Source organism: Lissotriton vulgaris, chromosome 9 (genome assembly GCF_964263255.1).
Source record: "Lissotriton vulgaris chromosome 9, aLisVul1.2, whole genome shotgun sequence".
NCBI classification, from domain to species: Eukaryota; Metazoa; Chordata; class Amphibia; order Caudata; family Salamandridae; genus Lissotriton; species Lissotriton vulgaris.
In genome coordinates this window covers 26,171,950-26,192,840 of record NC_141697.1, presented here as the reverse complement: position 1 = coordinate 26,192,840, position 20,891 = coordinate 26,171,950, and the positions used below count along the sequence as shown (strand labels likewise).

Below are 20,891 nucleotides of genomic sequence, written 5' to 3'. Positions count from 1 at the left end.
CTCCCAACACGCAAGAGTGCTCTGTTCAAACTCCCCACCCTCTCCTACAAAGCACTGCACATTCAAACCCCTGCATCAACTTCCACACACACCTCCGCTCTGCCAAACTCCTGCCCGTGCACGTTCCCCACGTCCGGAAAGCTAGAGGTTGCACCTTCTTTTACCTGACTCTTGTGCTTAATTTGTAAAAGAACAGGTGCCAGGGCCGTCGTCAAGAGGAAAAAGAGGCGTGCACCATCCATTGTCCCTACCAGTGCTGCCAAAAACACCACTACTAACCATCACACTCTTACAAGTGTGGAAATACTATTCCAGGCCCCTGAAGCTATAAGAATGTCTTGGGAGGCAGGGATTAGGCATAGTTAATTTAAATTGAATGAATACACAGCTTTTGTTGTGCTCATACCTAAATTAGGCTGACAGCGCCACCATGTGGCAGACTGTCATAAGCACAGATGCTGGCAATTAAGTGGAAGTGCTGACCACCAGAAACCACGGGCTCAAATTAAGCACTGCTGGCTCCTAAAGTCAGGAACGACCTCCTGTTACACATTAGCTCTTGCCCCTCCCTCCTACAATTTCGCAAGAAACTGAAAACCTTTTTTTCTCAGTATGACCTCAGTCTTAGGCCTTAGGGGGCCCCCACCCGGATAATATTAGCACCAAAGTAACATAACATATCATTGGACCCATGCCACACCAAATCTGACTACCAAAAAGTGCGCGGTAAGGGGGGGTTTCTTAGCTCCAGCCTGGTGTCATGTGGGGTAAATGTGTCTGGTGTAGCATGCACCGGAAGCACTCGGACTGTCCTTACCTCCCCGCCCTTGACCTGAGGTCAAGCTGATGCGCCCATGCCACGCCCACTCTGGCTCTACCAGGAGCCATCTTCCTATAGATGTTGTGAGCTGCCTTACAGAGGGGTGTAGCACAAGCCCCTGAGGTGGAGAGGGTCCCCCAAACCTTCAGGGGTCCCCAGTCAGCTGAAGGCCAGTGTATATCTGTGTGATATGGGAGTCTCAGGGGCCCCGCTTCTCATTCTGCAGGGGGAGCCCCAATGATGTGCGTCATGCCCCTGCCTTACACAGAGTGCAAGATGAAAGGCATGCTTTAAACCCCTGCCCCCCCCTGGCCTCATTCTGAGGGCGTGGGATGCGTGCGCACGCAGAGCCCCCCAGGAACAGCCGCAGACTCTTTCTCAGCACTAATCTCGTTGCCGTATTCCATGGTATGTCTCCCTAATCCCCCTCATAAGCCCCGACTCTTTCATGAATGCCCTACCCCCGAGCAACAGGCAGGGGTTGAACGGGGGATGGCGCTGTCTGCAGGACTCGCCAACTCCCGGCTGCACTTCTTTTTAAAAAACTGAGTGGCATATTATCAAGAACGGCGTTAAAATTATCGCTGCTTTAGCGGCAGGAAACTGCCGCTAAAGTGGCGATAATGGGCTTGATAATATGCTATTGTGCATTCCCATAGAAGCCCAAGGTTCTGGTGCTAAACTGGGCTTCTATGGGAATTCTCCAGGGCATATTATCAAGCCCATTATCGCCGCTTTAGCAGCAATTTCCTGTCGCTAAAGGGGCGAGAATTTTAACGCCGTTCTTGATAATATGTCCCTATATTTTATTGATATTTCACTAACAACAAACATACAGTGCATTTTGGCAAATCCGGAAGAGAATCTTCAGCAGACAGAAGTTAAAACCATATGCAGTCCAACCAGATCTAGATTTCGGATATTGAATCTAAATTTATCTGAGGGTGTCCTAAAACAGCGTGAAATAGAACCAAGGCATTGAACCTTGCCGCCACATAATAATGCTCACTCGGTCGTCGTGAAACCTACAGAGAGAGATAATTCTGACACGCTTCAATCCTCCCCTACCGAGCCATCCTCTATGGGGTGGTCTCCATCTGGGAACGTACCTAGCAGTTGTACCCACTGTAATATGGCCGCGGACGCCCCGTCATCCGTACGTGAGAGGCGCATGTGTTGTTCCTCTGCAGCCTCTGCTGCTCTTTGAAGCAAGCCCCACTTCTTTCAGGGGGAGATTATGTTCTGAATCGTCCTTTTATCCTATTATCCGATGCTCCCACGCTTGACTAAAACATGTACCAAAAGGATGCGATCTTACCCATATTTATATAGTGCTGCTGGTAATTCCATTAATGTTGCAGCGCCAAAATGGCTTCCATGAGCAGCTGAGCTATACCTACCATAGCTGCTGCCCTTCCCCCTCTAGGAGCCAAGACCTCAGATGATGCACCGTCTTCTTTGGCCTTTGGGTGTCAGTGCTGCAGCCGGGTCACATTTACCCAATGGGTCAACAACAGCTGCATTTCTGTGACCGGTCACTGGGTGTCGCTGTTGAACCAGTCTCTGGGCCTCATTCATGGTTGGCAGCTGCCTGTCCCTGCTGCACCTTTATCTGTTTCCTCCAGGCCGTTGTCCAGTAGCATGCTGTGCCTGGCCCCTGGGTGTCACTGTTGCACCACTGTTAGATCCTACAGGACCACTGTAAATGCATCGCAGTGATTGGCCCATGGCGGGTCGCTGCTGCCTTGATGTTTCTGTGCATTCTCCTGATGTATTGTAACTGGCTATTGAAGGGGGTGGGGTCACAGCTGCACCAATGTCTGCTGCTCCTTCCTGCCCTTCCGCCAATGGCATATTGTAAGTAATCAATCAATCAATCAATCAATCAATCAATCATTTGTAAAGCGCACTACTCACCCGTGAGGGTCTCAAGGCGCTGAGGAAGTGGGATGCTGCTACTGCTCGAGTAGCCAGGTCTTGAGTAGTCTCCTGAAAGTAAGTAGGTCCTGGGTCTGCCGTAGGTGGGTAGGGAGGGTGTTCCAAGTCCTGGCAGCGAAATGGGAGAACGATCTGCCACCGGAGGTTGCTCTTCGGATGCGGGGGACGGTGGCAAGGGCGAGGTCAACGGAGTGGAGCTGGCGGTTGGGGGTGTAGCAGCTGAGTCGTGTGTTGAGGTATGCCGATCTGGTTTTTGTGGAGTGCTTTGTGTGCGTGGGTGAGGAGCTTGAAGGTTATCCTCTTGTTGACGGGAAGCCAGTGCAGGTCTCTCAGGTGGGGGGTGATGTGGCTGCGGCGGGTGATGTCGAGGATCAGGCGTGCAGAGGCGTTCTGTATGCGTTGTAGTCCTTTCAGGAGTTTGGCTGAGGTTCCTGCGTAGATAGCATTTCCGTAGTCTACCCTGCTGCTGATGACGGCCTGGGTGACCGTTCTTCTTGTTTCAGTGGGGATCCACCTGTAGATCTTGCGGAGCATGCGGAGGGTGTTGAAGCAGGAGGATGAGATGGCGTTGACTTGCTTGGTCATGGAGAGAGTTGAGTCGAGGATGAAACCTAGGTTGCATGCATGGTCGGTGGGTGTCGGTGCTGCTCCTAGTACGGACGGCCACCAGGAGTCGTCCCAAGCCGAAGGGGTGGAGCCGAGGATGAGGACTTCCGTCTTGTCCGAGTTCAGCTTCAGACACTGGGTGTCACTGCTGCGCCACTGTCTGTATGCCCCTTACTGTACCTAATACACTACTGACATCCAGCCAAGGCTACAATAGTATACAAGGGCTCCCACACGCCTCCCACCAGTGCCTGCCATGGTGCCAACCACCAGCATCTACTAGGTCTTAGGCAAGCAATATGGCCAGGGCTCCGCCAACCAATGCAGGCCAGGGCTCGGACAACCAATACATGCCAGGCTTGGACAACCAATACATGCCACGCTTGGACAACCAATACATGCCAGGCTTGGACAACCAATACATGCCAGGGGTCAGGCAAACAATACATGCCAGGGGTCAGGCAACACATACAGACCAGGGGCCAGGCAACCAATACATGCCAGGGGTCAGACAACCAATACATGCCAAGATACATGCCAGGGCTCAGGCAATCAATACGTGCCAGGGCTCAGGCAACCAATACGTGCCACGGGCCAGGGGCCAGGGGTCAGGCAACAAATACAGGCCAGAACTCGGACAACCAATACATGCCAGGGGTCAAGCAACCAATACATGCCAGGGGTCAGACAACCAATACATGCCAGGGCTCAGTCAAGCAATACATGCCAGGGCTCAGGCAACCAATCCATGCCAGGGACCAGACAACCAATACATGCCAGAGCTCAGGCAAGCAATAGATGCCAGGGCTCAGGCAAACAATCCATGCCAGGGCTCAGGCAAACAATCCATGCCAGGGCTCAGGCAAGCAATACATGCCAGGGGTCGGACAACCATTCATGCCAGGGCTCAGACAACCAATAAAGGGCAGCGCTCAGGCAACCAATACATTCCCTCCCAAAAAGTATTAAATACTGGTTTACATCATGTGAGCTCCAGTCTCTTGTCTCTGAAGCTGCAGCCTCATCTCTAGCTTTTGAGCACAACGTGTCTCTAAATCCATAGTCCCTCCTCGCTTTCACCTTGGCTGCTCTGCGGCTCCTTGTCAAGGCAGTTGGTTGTTTATTTACATATTTGGCATCAATACCATTCGCTGCTGCCCTTGAATCCGCCGGGGACAGAAGTCTTTTTACATTTGAAATTATGTTTCTGTGAAACTGAGTGCTCTTGTAAATAATGTCCTCGCCGGACAGGCCTTTCGTTGCGCCTGAGCTCGTCCCTCTGCCCTTGTGTGATGAGCCTGCTTGTTCCAAGCTCTATATATCGGGCATATATTCCAAAGCAGCATTGGTACCCGCAATAAACCTGGCGGGCTCAGTGTGTGCTTTCGGGGCGTGTCGCACGCGGAGGCAGCCATTTTGTTTGTCTCTTTCCTTGACCTAAGGTGGCCTCTCCTGGCCTTGGCTCAGCTTCAGTTCTTCACGGGTCTAGTTTTCAGTCTGCCTGGCACTGATCTAACAGAGGCTTCCCCTCCATCCCTCCATGAGGGTTACCTGCTGGAGTCCGTTGCCTCATTCCCTACCAAGGCAGCCCAGAATTTGTCCCATGGACCACCACCGCAGACCACCACTTCCGGTGAAAGCGCCTCAGACACCAGCATCTTCTGGTGTGCCCCAATCACCGAATCTGAAGTTAATTTCTTCCCTTACAGGAGCCCTGCTGCCCTGAACTGGGAAAACACATTTCAACAAGCATTGGTTGAGAAAACGTACCTTTCTCCTATTGTTCAACAAAGAATTGTTAGTCTAAAAATCAATGTCTTTATTCGGCTAAATGTATCCCTAAATTTATGTTGCCCTCTCCATGTGGTTTCCTGACAATCAAGATATATCTAATATAGTTCATTACAGCGTAGCAGCTCTGTTTTCATCCCAACTATTGTAAAAGTTTAAATCCAATTTGATGATGTCTAGTTGAGGCTTCCGTTAAAATAGGGGCGAATAAGTACTTCCTGTAGGAGCGATGTAAGGTGGAGAATGTCCGGCGTGAAGGGCTTTGTCTGGAGGACTCGTCACAAGGGCATTTAGGAAGGTTTTCGAGCCAAGATCCCTGCGCAGGCAATGAAAACAAAAAATGCAATGTATTTAATCTAAGAAAATTGTCATTCTGGATGAAGCTGAAATAGGTCCCCCACCCCACCCCCTATTGTAGTAGACAAAGCCACTACCGTCTGCGCTTTCAGGGCCCTTTCCATTCAAGCATCAGCAGAATGATCATAAAACAACTCCTTTACCTGCTTCTTAGAGGTGAGATCTATTCTCTCAGGGTTAGGAAATGACTAAGAAATCCCCAAAGTAGGAAATTGTCCTGACTTAGACAATCTATCATAACAGCTCTCAAAAATGGCTTCTGACTGCTCCCAAATCCTAGACCATAATAGCAACGTGCGTACTCTGATGTTATCTTCTAGGTAACCAAATCCTACCCCCGAGTGACATATATATGAAGCAGAGGCTTGAAGAACAGCTAAAAGTCTACTCATTCTCTGCCCCGCAAGATCGATATTAAACCTCAAAGTCAAACTTTGAAGCCCATTTAAAGTCCTTGAAATAAGAACTGCAAGTTCCAGCAAAGGTTGATAGCTTCTGTAGCCTTTAGGCCCCAGAGGCACCCCTAACATTAGAAATAAGAAGCCAGATCTGAACCTCTTCACGGGGGACACCTTGGAGAGGTCTGCACAGCATGGCTGACATATAGCCAGTGACGCAACACCTACCGGGTCAGACGGAAGCATCTAGATATCGAAAGAAGAAACCACAGTCACGTGGCTTCATCCTTAAGTCTGATTTGTGGGCTTTCAGTTGCCGCTGTGGTAACCCTAGAAAACAATACTTTTCAGCCATAACTGCCTTCATATCTCCATCCACATGCTTCCTGAACTCCTCCGTTTCGGCGAGGCCTTTGAGTGTGTGGCCCTGGGTAGATATTTTATATTTGGCTTTTGAAACTGTCAGGCTTCTAGGTCACTCTTCCCTGTACTAGGGACTTATAAGTAAATTAAATGTGCCAATTAGGGGAAAGGCAATTTCACCATGTATAGAAAAGAAAGCACAAGCACTTTAGCGCCGGTTAACAGTGATAAAGTGCACAAAGTCCTAAGGTCAACAAAAACGAAGGGGCAGATTCGCAAAACTAATCTGAGACAAAATCCTAAATTTACTACTTTTGGTATTCCCAAAAGACATTTAGTAAAGTTAGGATTTTGTCTTAAGTTAGGATTTTGTCTTAAATTAAACTTAATTTTGTCTTAAGTTTTGGTTTTAAGACAAAATCCTAACTTTACTACTACTAAATGTCTTCTGTGAATACCAAAAGTAGTATGTTTAGGATTTTGTCTCAGATTAGTTCTGTGAATCTGCCCCAAAGTCATTAAAAGGCAAGGGAGATAAGGCACCCTAAGACTACCCACCCGCAGACTGACCACCCTAAGTCTGACCACCTTAAGACTGACCACCCTAAGACTGACCACCCACAGACTGACCACCCACAGACTGACCACTCAAAGACGGACCACCCGCAGACTGACCACCCGCACACTGACCACCCACAGACTGACCACCCACAGACTGACCACCTGCAGACTGACCACCCGCAGACTGACCACCCGCAGACTGACCACCCACAGACTGACCACCCGCAGGCTGACCACCCGCAGGCTGACCACCCGTAGGCTGACCACCCGCAGGCTGACCACCTGCAGACTGACCTCCCGCAGACTGACCACCCGCAGACTGACCACCCACAGACTGACCACCCGCAGACTGACCACCCTAAGGCTAACCACCCTAAGGCTGACCACCCTAAGGCTGACCACCCGCAGACTTACCACCCGCAGACTTACCACCCTAAGGCTGACCACCCTAAGGCTGACCATCTGCAGACTGACCATCTGCAGACTGACCACCTGCAGCCTGATCACCCCAAGACTGACCACCTGCAGACTGACCACCTGCAGACTGACCACCTGCAGACTGACCACCTGCAGACTGACCACCCTAAGACTGACCACCTGCAGACTGACCACCCTAAGACTGACCACCTGCAGACTGACCACCTGCAGACTGACCATCCTAAGACTGACCACCCTAAGGCTGACCCTCATAGACTGACCACCCGCAGACTGACCACCCGCAGACTGACTACCCAAAGACTGACCACCCACAGACTGACCACCCTAAGGCTGACCACCTGCAGACTGACCACCTGCAGACTGACCACCTGCAGACTGACCACCCGCAGACTGACCACCCCAAGACTGACCACCCGCAGACTGACCACCCTAAGACTGACCTGTCTAACAATGACCAATGGCTGTATGGGAAGCATTAATCTCCAAATGGCCCACGCAGCTTTGTTTCTTCCTTTCTTTGTAGTCTGGGAATTAAGGTCATGTGTATTTTTTTTAACTAACATATGTTATGCCACAATCCGGAGAGAGTCAACCTGGAGTCATCTAGGGGGTAGCACTGGATATAGAGAAACTATCTTTTATCTAAAAGGAGCTCTCGCTCACTCATTGTCAGCCAATGGCGGGCCTCATCAGCGAGTTCTTTCCGACCTTCTGAGGGTTGAACACGCTGCCACCTTCAAAATACAAGGGAGCACTTTTTAACGAATAAAAGGGTGTGGGATCTATATAAGGAGATGTTTTAATTGCCTCAGCGGTGCTCCAAATAATATTTATTCACCGGTCCGTCTGGCAAGATTCGAAACTGGGGAAACGGACTGGTTAGAGTTGTCCCTCCTTGACACTTAAATGCAATCAACTAGTTTATGCAACGTACCCCAATCCAGTGGTTTTCATCAGGATCAGTATGTCCCTATTAATACCCTTTTGGGAAAGGGGGACTGGCTATTCATTTATTCCTTCATACCATGCCATACAGATACTCGGTACACTACCGTAATACATTTTCTTGGAGGTGGGTTCGGATAAGAAACACATTTAGTCACAGTTATGGTAGTATACCATGTCGGTATGTGGCATGGTATAAATTAATAAATAAATAGACTCGCCCTTTCCCCTATATCCAGTGGGCCCAACCTAGATGACTCGAGGTTGACGAGCTCTTGATTCGGACCCTATAGACAAGGAGGGTGAGTCACAACCTCTGTTTCCCTCTCCCTTGCTCTCCTGATGTTTATAATGTGTGTCTTGTCAATTTTATCTCTTGAGCATGTAATGATTTCTGGAGGACAACTGAATCTTGTTGCTCACTCTCGCCGTCATCCTCATTTTACTGTCTCTCTCACCCGCTTATTCATTCACTATATTTGTACTTAACCTCATTCATTCTGTCACTCACTTAAGCACTCGGTCCCGCAATCTTTTACTTCCTCACCCACTCATGTAGACACTCAGTCCCTCATTCACTCATTCACCTCATTTACTCACCCATATGTAATGTTCGCTTGCTGGCCCTTTGACCTCTCCACTCCCTGTCTCACTCTTGACTTAGCCACTAATGCCAACACTTCCTTGCTTCCTCACTGAGTTTATTCTCTCGCTCACTCACATCTTCAGTTACTCACTGTTGGACTTGGCCCTTCTGGCAGGTTCACCCCTAAACGTTTTGCTTTTGATATGTGACTTGGTGCTAGTGTAGTGAGGTTAGCCTGCCTGCCTTCCCATAGGAATGCATGTGGAATGTATGTGTCCCTGGTAGCTCCTGATGCGTGGGGAGTGCAAGCTCGAGTTTGGTATGTGTGGACTCGTGTGATTAAATGCTGCACGATGATGTGTGCGGCGTTAATGTACCTAGTGTGGAAGTGCCACTTCTAGAAGTTGGCCTGTCTGTGTATAAAAGTTAACTTGGCTGTCTGGCTTGTGATTGGCTGGGGCTGGCTGGTGTGCCAGTCTCCAGGAGCCAGGATGGGTCTGCCTCGGTGGTGAATGGGAGATCTGCATGTTGATGGCCGGGGAGGAGTGCACCTGGGACCTGAATAGGGCTGGGCTTTCCCCACACAATGCTGGCTCTGCCCCCTGCGGTACGACTGATGACCCTAGCCTGCCCTGTGAATGAAAAGAGGGGCTGAGCACATCAGAGTGCTGCAAAACCATCTCCGATTGGTTTTCCCCCACCCTGCAGACACAGACAAAGGGAAAATGTGTATAAAAGAGGGGCTGTGACTCTATACCAAGGTTCTCTGTTCCTGATCCTAATCTGAGGGGGGCCTGCTGCTGCTGGGCGCCAGGAGGAACGCCACTGGGACTTCCTTCCTGCCTGGAGGGCCCTGTGAGCTGGCCCCTGGGCCCAGCCTTTGCCCCCCCTGCCTTTTTCTTCCTAAAGGCCTTGTAGCTGAACTTTGGACCTGGGACCTTGCCTTTAAAGCACCTGAGAGCGCTTTTGCTTTTATTTATTTCAAGCGCTTTGTTGCCCCCAGAGGAGCGCTGTTTGATGGGCCACTTGCCCTTTAAAGAAGCAGGTGCCCACCCTGCTTTTGGCCCGCATTTTTTATAATCTGAGCAGGTGCCCACCCTGCAGGTCTGCCGCTTTTTAATATTTAAACTTCCGAGGGTGCCTACCCCTCGCTGTACCCCGTATCTTGCCCGAGGAGAATTACCGCCGCCGCCCGGGGGATTCACGACAGAGGCCGCGCTGCAATTGGGCGAGGCGCCCCGGAGCCAGGGGGCTCGACGCATCGAGCTGCGCTGCCATTTGCTGTCAAGCCAGCCTGTCCCCTGAGAGAGGAGGCAGGAAGTCCCGCCCCCCCTGTAGCCGCGGGATGAGAGAAGGTCCACCCGGAAGCAGACAGGAGCCCACCGTGTGCTCCGGGGCCGGAAGCAACCTGCCGTGTCCTGCCCGGGGCTCCCGAGTGCAAGGGAGAGCCCCGGACTTCCTGCTAGTACCGAGGGAGGACGGGAGCCCACCCCACCACCCAGGACGTCCCCGCCCCAGGAGCAGCGCCAGCGCGACCCAAGGAGCCGGGAGAGAAGCGGAGTACCCAGAGAGAGCAGCCCGGTGAGTATCACGGGCTGGGGGGAGCTCTGGGCCGATTGAGAGTGCCTAAGGGAGGCACGGTTGTATCTTGAGTCTCCCGAGCGGGACTCCCACATTCAAGGGCACATTTTTATTAGAGCCCGAGAGGCTCCTTGGCATTTCCTTGGTTCTCGAGTCCCCCGAGCGGGACTCCAACGACGGGGGCATTTCTTAAGAGCCCACAAGAGGCTCAGGGGGGCATTTTTGGGTGGTAGAGCGGCCCTGGCTGGCAGTAGGCTGCTCCCCCCCCAGCGAGGCTACAGTGGACAGAGCCCAGGAGGCTTCCAATTTGTTTATTTAGAGCCCAGAGGAGATCTCCAACTGCCCAGCACTTAGTGGGCAGCTGCTTCATTTAGGCTTGCCCCTTTGCACATTTCTTCTGGTTGCTGCCTGCACAGCCTGCCCTGACATTTTGGACACAGGGCGTTTCAGCCCCGGAGAGGCCAGTTGGCCTGTGGGACAGTTCTGGTGTTGTGTCCTTGCGTGGGGTACATGTTTTTGGACCTATGTGATCTCTGCGCAATATGTGATTATATACCTCTGAATGTGTTTTCATGCATCATGTGCCAAGCTTCTGGCCTATACCCCTAAATGTCTGTTTATGCTTAGGTGGTTGTTTTTCCTAGTATAGTCATACTAGTAAGTCCATGGTTCCCTGCGTGATATTTTCCTAAGGTTGTTAGGATTTCGTAGGTGGTACTTACCTGTTACCAGTGATTACTGGTTGTGTGCTACATTTGCTATTTGGTGCTACAGTTATTGTATGTGATAGGTTCTAAGGGTTATCTCTACAAAGTGCTAGTTCTACCAAGTGCTTATTCCTGACAGTGGTCCATCTGGCCCTGTCCCGTGTACATAATTCCCTGTAAATTCTGCCCGCGCCTCTGGCACATTGTAAATTATGTGTTTATTATCTAATGTGTTTGGTATAATACAAAGGCTATTTTTATATATAACCTTGTGTGGAGTTTCCTTTGTGGTGGGCCTTGGGTGTTGTTGCTGGGTGCGTGCGCAAATATTTAACCTACATTGCCTCCGGGATAACCCTCACTGCTCGCATCACGTTGCCTAGAGGGTGAGCAGGGGTTATCTTTGGTGTGTAACTCCCTTGCCCTGACTAGAGGGGGGTTTCTGCCTGGCTTTGGCGCAAGCCTCAGCCAACCGGAGATCCCATTTCTAACACTCACTAACTTTCTCACTCATTCCATCACTAACACCAGTTGAAAAGTCACCGCCCGGCCAATCATGCAAAACAAATGGAGTAACCTTTTACTCAACTGTTTAAAAGTGCTTTTTGTGCCTTGTCAGGGATGAGAAAGTGTTATACAAATACTTAAAACAACACAATACAATCTCTGCTCACTTCTTCAGTCTTTTTCATGCCATATTCCTAGGACCTCACCCATTTGATCCCTTCCTCACTAATTTCTCCTGCACTCACCACTAACCGGCTCTTCGAACCTCAACAACAGGGTCTCCAACATTTTCTGTAATAAGAGTTACTTATGTTCAATGAAAACCTCCCGAGCTGCTCCTATTAGTGTAATCACATCAGACAAGATTACATGAGTTACCCATATACAACATTACTAGCAGTGGTCACCTCCGTTCATCGGGCAATGATTACCTCTGTGCGTCAGGCAGGGTGGGCACACATTATGTTGAAAATGCATTGTTTGTGAAACGCTTCTACAATGGTGAAACATCACAGTGATAGCCGAAGTGCCCGTAGCACCAAGTTAATATTAGTCATAGCCCCCCCAACACTGTTTTGTTTTTATCACTCAAATATCAACGTTAAAAATATTTTGAGATTTCAGCAATTTTTCTCCAAACATAAGCTTATCAATTTGCCATTCATATATTAATTCAACGAAGGAAAAGCTTCTAATTTAGTTCTCTGACCTACACCCAGGAGAGCTACTTGCAGGATGCTGGACAGCTGCCTGTAGCTCACGCGCTACTCGTTGGAGAAGCCTGAAGTCTACACGCTCACTTTTTCGCTGATAACCCAAACTCATCTCACCTTGTTTTTTTCTCTCCTTTAGGAGCCGGAGTCGTCTTCGAACACAGGTGCATCCGCCAGCGCCCGGGATAACCTATGATCCACCCTATATCTGGTGTCCCCCCAGGAAGCTGTGACCTATTAAAGATGTTTCAGCGCCTCTGGCCAGAGAGGGTCCTTCCTGCTGGCCCTCAGGCTGCCCCTGCCTCCTCTATGCCAAACCCCACGGATATGTTTCCTTTCGCGAGGACTTTCTGCTCAAGCTACCTCCATGAACAAGGAGTCTGGCTGATTTTTGGATGTATTCCCACCATGCAGCAGTCTTGTTTTGAGTGGTCTGCCAAAAGAGAACTTTTCTTTCAAGTGTTGCAAGAGGATGATGGGTTCTGAAGCCACCTTTGTCTCTCCAATGATGTGGAAAGCTGGGTCACTGGGGAAGGGAGTGCTTTCCTGGCAGGCTGGCCCCTGTGAGAGGCCCCTTGGTATCCTACCCTTGCTGACCTGTGCCTTTGAACCCCTGGCCCAGATTACTCTGGAAATGACTTCTCAATAGCCCCTTGGATGTTGAACATTTCCCTGTTTCTATGTTTAGGGTCAGAGGCCCTAACTGGTACTTCAGCATGTTGTCTCCCTGCATGGCAGCGCACCCTCTATTGTGGAATGTCCAGGAGAGGACGCAAGGCCCCTCCCCATGTCCTCTCGAGAAAGTAGAGTTGGTCAAGGCAGTGATCCAGCAAAGGGGGGGGGGGTGGAGGAGGAAAAGGATAGAGAGAGAGAGAGGGGGGGGGGGAGAGTCAGAGAGAGTAAGATATTCCCCTGTGTGTCACACCAGATACCCAGAGGTCAGTGAGACCAAAGTACAAGGGGCGGGGCTGGAAGCTGGGAAAAAGAAAAGAAAATGAACCAATTAGGGAAGCAGAGATTTAGAGGGAAGAAAGGACTGATGTTGTGAAGACAGGGAGAAATCTGATGCAGAAGTTGTAGATTATTGAAGATAAGGGGGGAAATCAAGAACATTGAAATTTAGCTATGAGAGATTTAGTGAGTAGGAAATGTATCAAAGAGAATAGAACTGTAGCCAATGGAAGGGAAAGATTGAGCAAGAAATGAAGAGATTTAGTGAATGTACATGAAAGATCCAGTGAAGAGAGCCTAGATTTAGCAATTCGAAGGGAATTAATCTGCAAGTAGAAAAGATTCAGCAATGTGAGGTTTAGTAAAGGAAACCGAGGGTTAGCAAATGGAAATGAAACATTCAGAAGAAGAAGGGATTGGGTGAATGTAGGGGTAGATTGGCATAGAATCGACCTATTGTGTGGGAAGAGAATGTATAGATTTTACAAAAAAGGCACATTTAGTGGGTCAGTAGAGGTGGACATTGAGAGGTCAGCCATAGAATCTGAGGCCAATCCTTTGAGACCTCCGCCTGCTGCCCCCTAAAACAAAAAAATAAATAAACAAAATTGCGACCCCCCTTGTATGGAAAGCGACGCCTCTGTTCTGTGCAAACATTAACCACGCGCCAGAGTGGAATGCCGGATGGAATCCTTGAACCTGCCCTCCAGGCCACACCTCTTATTTGATTTTTTATTTGTTCCTCTTCAGTGTTTCATTTTTTTATTTTTATGTCCTGCGCTATATAATAAAATATTCCTTTAGGCACTGAGGAGTCCCGCCCCTTTTTAAGACCCTTTGGTTTTCAGAGCTGTGGTTGTTTGATGAGATCCTTGATTCTCATTTCCAGGTGTTCTGCAGCACGAGCCGTTACTGCGACATTTGCATTTGTAGAGGTCAAAGGTTATATTGATGCCTTCATTTCCAGCCAAAGGCCTTGTACTGTGGGAAGGAATTTAGGTGGGCATTAGGCAAGTGGATAGAACAAGAACCAGCATTTGCAATGCAATAGGTCTCGCATTTGTAAGAGTTTGAGCTATTGGCATTGTACATGACAATGACTTTTATTTATCTGATTTGATAATTCACACAAATACAAGGCATTGTCATTTACAATGCCAATAGCTCAAACTCTTGTAGATGCGAGACCTATTTCATTAAAAAGAAGTGGCCGCCATTGTCCCAGGCTGCTTGGAAAGTGAAAGCGTGCACGGTGCGCTGAATGCTGCAGGAAAGCATGTCGTGCCTGCAGTAGGAGAAACTCATTAAACAAAATAGTGCTTAGAGACTAAGGAAGACGTACCGTGTAACAGAAGTAAAAGAGCCAGTCCTCATGGGAGGTTACAAATGAAGACAAGGCGTTACCAAGGAGGGACTAACAAGCCTATTAACTAATCAGAAGCCAGCTTTCACGAAGGACAATGACACATGCCAATGACAAATATGGATAGAGAGTGGGCGGGGCTTCAAGTCCAGACTCCAAAACAGCACGCCTCGCAGTGCAGCGCATGCGCTACCTAGGCTCGACCTAAAAAGCGCACTGGAAGAGTCCCTCCGTTGCCTGCTTGTCCTCTGCTTGGAACAGAGGAAAAACAGAGGCGGAATATACTTCTGCAGGTTTGTTTACATACGATCTGTGCAGTCCTAAAAGCCATTTCAATGTGCCTGACAATAAACCACCTTCACAACAAAACTTTAATTCCGCATACCGTCACTCCGCATGCCATTATCACGATAGTACGATTACTCCGCAATACTATAATAACGCATGCCATTACATCTTATATGCTTTTACCACGCATGCGTTTACAATGAAATTCGCTGTAAAAGCATGAATGGTAATGCATATGTTTTTAATATTTAAGTTTAAGGTAAGGATATAGTTATACTTTGGGGGTGTAGGGGTATAGGTTTTGGGTTGAGGGGTATTTTAAGCGTTGAGGGTGGGTTTAGGTTATGGGGTGCACAGGGTATTTTTAGAATATGGTATTTTTAGAGTATAGCGTTGGTTTTGGGGTGCTTGGTTATTTTTAGGGTTTAGGGGGTATTTAGGTTTGAGGGTGCAGGAGGTATTTTTAGGGTTCAGGGTGTGGAAGGTTTTGGGGTGCGGGGGTATTAGGGTTTAGGGTGGGTTTGGGTTTTGGGGTGCAGGAGATATTTTTAGGGTTCAGGGATAGTATAGATTTTGGGGTACAGGTGTGTTTTTATAGGGTTCAGGATGGGTTTGGGTTTTGGGGTACTGGGGTATTTTTAGGGTTTAAGGAGAATTTAGTTTTTGGGGTACCGGGGTATTTTTGGGGTGGGTTTGGGTTTTGGGGTTCAGGAGGTATTTTTAGGGTTCAGGGTCTGTGGAAGGTTTTGGAGTCCAGGGGGTATTAGGGTTCAGCATGGGTTTTGGAGTGATGGGGTAGTTTAAGGGCTAACAGGGTTTTTAGGTTTTGGGGTACAGGGGCATTTTTAGGGTTTAGGGTGGGTTTGAGTTTTGGGGTGCAGAAGATATTTTTAGTGTTGAGGGATAGTATACATTTTGGGGCACAGGTGGTTTTTATAGGGTTCAGGGCGGGTTTGGGTTTTGGGGTACTGGGGTATTTTTAGGGTTTAAGGGGAATTTCGTTTTTGGGGTACAGGTGTATTTTTAGGGTAGGTTTGGGTTTTGGGGTGCAGGAGGTATTTTAAGGCTTCAGGGTGAGTTTAGGTTTTGAGGTGCAGGGTGTATTTTTAGGGTTCAGGATGGGGTTGGATTTTGGGGTGCTGAGGTTTATTAAGGGTTTAGAGGGTATTAAGGTTTTGGGGTACCGGGGCATTTTAAGGGTGGGTTTGGGTTTTGGGGTACATGGGTATTTTTAGGGTTAAGGGTGGGTTTGGGTTGGAGGGTGCTAGGGTATTTTAAGGAGTAATGGTGGGTTAGGTTTTTGGGTGCTGGGATATTTTAAGGGACCTGGGTGGAATGCGTTTTTAGGGTGTAAAGGGTATATTAAAAAAAAAAATTAAAAATGTATATGTATATGTGAAAAATTGTTTTACTTTAATATATATATATATATATATATATATATATACAGCTGTTGACTATGTGTAAAGATGAGTCCAAAGCAGTTTGTAGGATGGAATAAGCTTGACTTAGATAGGCATACATAAGAAGACCTCCAGCTCCTTCACCAACCTCTTCTTACTGAGCTGCTCTTCACAACATAGCATTCTGAGCTCCTAGCAACTCGCTCAGTGTTCCATTAAGCATAGTTCCTAACACATCTCCCCCATTACAAATGCAAACAAAATACAAAGAACCTATACAAAATGATATAACATGTTCAATAAAGATTACATTTCGTAAAATAACAAACATTAGGGAGTAGTACATTTTGCAACATTACCACTACTCCAAGCAGAACCATCACTCAAGATAAGAATGTTTCTCTTGACACACTTCACTTGTTTGGGTTGCAAAAACTTACTCTCCCCTTTAATCACTATACCACCCTTCCTAGTCACAACCCAATCACCTACTTTGATGTCATTCTCACGTACCCTCATTCTCAAATTATATGATTGAGCAGAATCACTTTGCCGTTTAGCAACACTACATTTCACATCCATACGATCAACCCAAACACACTCTTTGTTCCTCAACCAACCCGGAACCTCCTTTGTACCAGGTTCCCGCCCTTTAAGGGAAACAAAAGGCGAGACACCAGTAACTGAATGTGGCGTGACTCTATAAGACCACACCATTTTCTTGAGTTCATCTGACCATGCTAGACCATTAGCAATAGATAGTTGAATGTTTTCCATCAACAATCTGTTAATCCTTTCCACAAGGCCATTAGCTTGCGGTCTGAATAACGCAACTCTCTCATGACAGATTCCCATACCATCCAAAACTTCTTTCATTTCTCTAGAAACCAACTGCACCCCGTTGTCTGATACTAGAGTTTTTGGAATCCCTTCATTCAGAAACACTCTTTCCATAAACCGAATCACTCTCCTGGTATCAATATTCTCAGTAGACTCCACCACAAACCACTTCGAGTGATAATCCACCAGAACCATCAAAAACTTATTACGAGCACCCAATTTGGAAATTGGACCAAGAAAATCAATAGCCAATTTTTCCCAGGGACGTACCGTAAAATCAACACACGAAAGGGGAGGCTGCCTAACGATTTTAGTTTTATCACTACCAGCACAGGCATAGCAATTTCTAACCAAATCATCTATTTCTCCATCCATGCCTGGCCACCAGTACGACTCACGAATCCTCCTCTTTGTCATGTTTCTTCCTAAATGACCTTTGTGCGCCAAAGTCATAATCTTAGACCTAAGACTGCATGGTGGCACCAACCTGTTTCTTCTCCACAACTTCCCTTCTGAAACACTTAATTCACCCTCAACATGATAAAAACCCTTTAAACGAATGTCAGCACTAGACTCCCTAGACCATCCCTCAGAAACATTTCTTATGACTATTCACAACACTTGATCCTCAGACATGGCAGATTCCCAATCTGCTTTATCAAATGTCAAGATTTCGTTACAACTAGCTACAAAGTTATCATTTTCTAAATCTGCACCTACTGGTTCAACGGGCATTCTTGACAAATAGTCTGCAACTACATTTTTCTCACCTCTGACATATTCCATCTCAAAGTTGTACTCTAACACAGACAGAATCCACTTAGATATCCTGGGAGTTACATTTCCTTCCAAACCTCTTCCTCCCTTAAACAAATGTACAAGGGGTTTATGATCCGTTCTCACCCTGAAAGGCAAACCCCAAAGGAAATATCTGAAATGTTTTATTCCCCAAGTGCAAGCGAGGGCTTCCCTCTCAATAACGGAATAAGAAACTTCAGCACCCTGAAGTCTCCTTGATGCAAATCCTATGATCTTCTCCACACCATTACAAATCTGGGACAAAACTGCACCAATCCCTACAGCACTAGCATCTGTGGTGACTAAAGTCCTAGCTTTCACATCAAAGTGACCGAGGGTCAGTGCATGCACAATTCCTTTTTTAACACATTTGAATGCTTCATCACAAACTTCACACCATTTAAAAGCAACTCCATTCTTCATCAACACCCTCAATGGTTCTACAACAGAGGTCTTCAAACTTTTTGATGCCGAGACCCCCTTGTAAAACCTTTTTAGGCGTAAGGACCCCTTCCGACAAAAGTTTCTAGAAACTGGTACTCCTCATCATCAACTTTTGACAACCATAAATGCGCCTGTTAGACCTCATCGCATCCATCCATCATTCATCCACCCGCACTTTCACACATCCATCCATCCTTTCATCCTTCCATCCATCCTTCCATCCATCCTTCAACCATCCACCCTTTCATCCTTCCATCCATCCACCCATCATTCATCCACCCACCTTTTCCCACATCCATCCATCATTCATCCATAAAACCTTTTATCCTTCCATACATCCATCCACCCTTTCATCCTCCCATCCATACATCTATCCGTCATCCATCCACCCTTTCATCCATCCATCCACCCACACTTTCATCCATCCATCCACCCATCATTCATCCCCCCACCTTTTCACACATCCATCCATGCATCATTCATCCATGCAACCTTTTATCCATCCATCCATCCATCCTTCATCCACACTTTCATCCTTCCATTCATCCATCCTTTAGCCATCCACCCATCATTCATCCCCCCACCTTTTCACACATCCATCCATGCATCATTCATTCATACAACTTTTTATCCATCCATACATCCACCCACCCTTTCATCCATCCATCCATCCTTCATCCGTCCACCCTTTCATCCTTCCATCCATCCACCCTTTCATTCATTCATCCACCCTTTCATCCATCCATCCATCCTTCATCCACCCACCTTTTCTGTGACTCTCTCATGGGGGGTAGGGGGAGGGGGTGTCAGTATCTCTGAGTCTTCTTCCTTCTTTCCCGCTCATTGGAGGGCATCTCTGTGCCTTCCTGCTGGGGGCGGGAGGGGGGGACGTGTCACGGGACCCACAGCTCCAGGCGCACAACATCCATTATACTCAAAGGGCTACACTACAGCCTGCTCGCCCAGGCCCCACCACCACCCTCTTTCCCCCCTCCCCCAGCTCCTGTGTGTAAGCCCGGCTGAAACCGTTTCAGGGACACACACACAGCCACACCCAGTACTTGACAGCTCTTCAAAAGACCTTCTATTTGTTAATGAGCCTTTGATGTTTTTCACACCTCGGTGTGAATTAGGCCTCCGCCAGGAGCACCCTCGATCAGCCCAACGCCAGGAATTGCATGTCCCTGACAGAATCTGCGACCCCCTTCCAAGGACTCCACGACCCCCCTGGGGGTCGCGCCCCACAGATTGAAGACCTCTGTTCTACAACATCGGAAAATCCCTTTATAAACTTTGAACAATATTCAGCTAGACCCAAAAAAGACCTACGCTGATCTTTGTTGGACGGTATAGGAGCATTGACAATTGCAGCAATTACGCTGTTCTTAGGCTTAATGCCAAGACCAGATATCACATGGCCCAGATAAGTCACTCTGTCTCGTTTTAATTGACACTTTTCTTTCTTTATGGTCAAGCCATTACTTTCCATTCATTCCAACACTTCGGTTAAGACCTTATCATGATGTTCACAACTTTTCCCAACAATCAACACGTCGTCTTGAAAGCATAAAACACTCTGTATTCCAAACAAAACTTGCTGCATCACTCTCTGAAACACCGCCGAGGCGGACGCCAATCCAAAGGGCATCCTACAATACCTAAATGCACCCAGCGGAGTCACAAAAGAAGTGAGATGTCGAGATTGTTCATCCAAGTCTATCTGGTGGTAAGCTGCAGACATGTCAATCACACTAAAAATCACACCACCACCCATAGCACTTAACATCTCAGAAATGTTTCGTAACGGTTGCTTATCCACCCAAATGTTTTTATTCAAGTCTCGGAGGTCCACACAGAGCCGAATCTTAGCCCCACCATCCTTAGGTGCGACGACAATGGGGGCGAGCCATTCAAAGGCTTCAATGGGCTCAATAATTCTCAAATCTAACAGTTTATCCAATTCATCTTTAAGAGGGGCTCTCATTAAATGTGGAACATTTCTAACTCTATGAACCACTGGGACTGCATTCTTCTTGAGAATAAATTTGTGCGAAAACCCCTTTAATTTCCCCAAATTGTCAGAAAAGACATTGGGAAATCTTCTCATGATGTCAATCTCAAAACTGTCGACATTAAGGACAGAAAGTGAAGAAACTGGGACAGGAGCATTAGGATTTAACAAAATACCTAAATCCTTCTGATGGCGCCAACCAAGTAAATTGGATCCTTGTTTTGTAAGGTAAACTCGTCCAAATACTTTCCTATTTGAAAAACGTATTATCATCCATTTGAGTCCAAGGATATCTATAGTCTTCCCACTATAACCTACTGCTTTAATATCTGGCGCCCCCCAAGAAGCAACATCACCATCATCTCCCCAAACTTCAATGTACATATCTTTAGATAACAATGTATAAAGGCTTCCCGAATCAACTAACATTTTAACATCTCTGGTCTTAGGATACTTCTGATCTCTGCTACCAAAATTAATTA

The 20,891-nt window shown here is 47.6% G+C and overlaps 1 protein-coding gene across 1 annotated transcript in view; it reads left to right on the top strand.

Annotated features, from left to right (window-relative positions):
• The window catches only part of AKAP6 (A-kinase anchoring protein 6), a 593,433-nt gene extending 579,364 nt beyond the window's left edge, over positions 1–14,069 (top strand). The window contains exon 13 of the mRNA XM_086936952.1: positions 12,451–14,069. Coding sequence (XP_086793078.1) covers positions 12,451–12,507 — 57 coding nt within the window. The 3' untranslated portion in view covers positions 12,508–14,069. The remainder of the gene's footprint in view (positions 1–12,450) is intronic.
• The last annotated feature ends 6,822 nt before the right edge of the window (positions 14,070–20,891 follow it).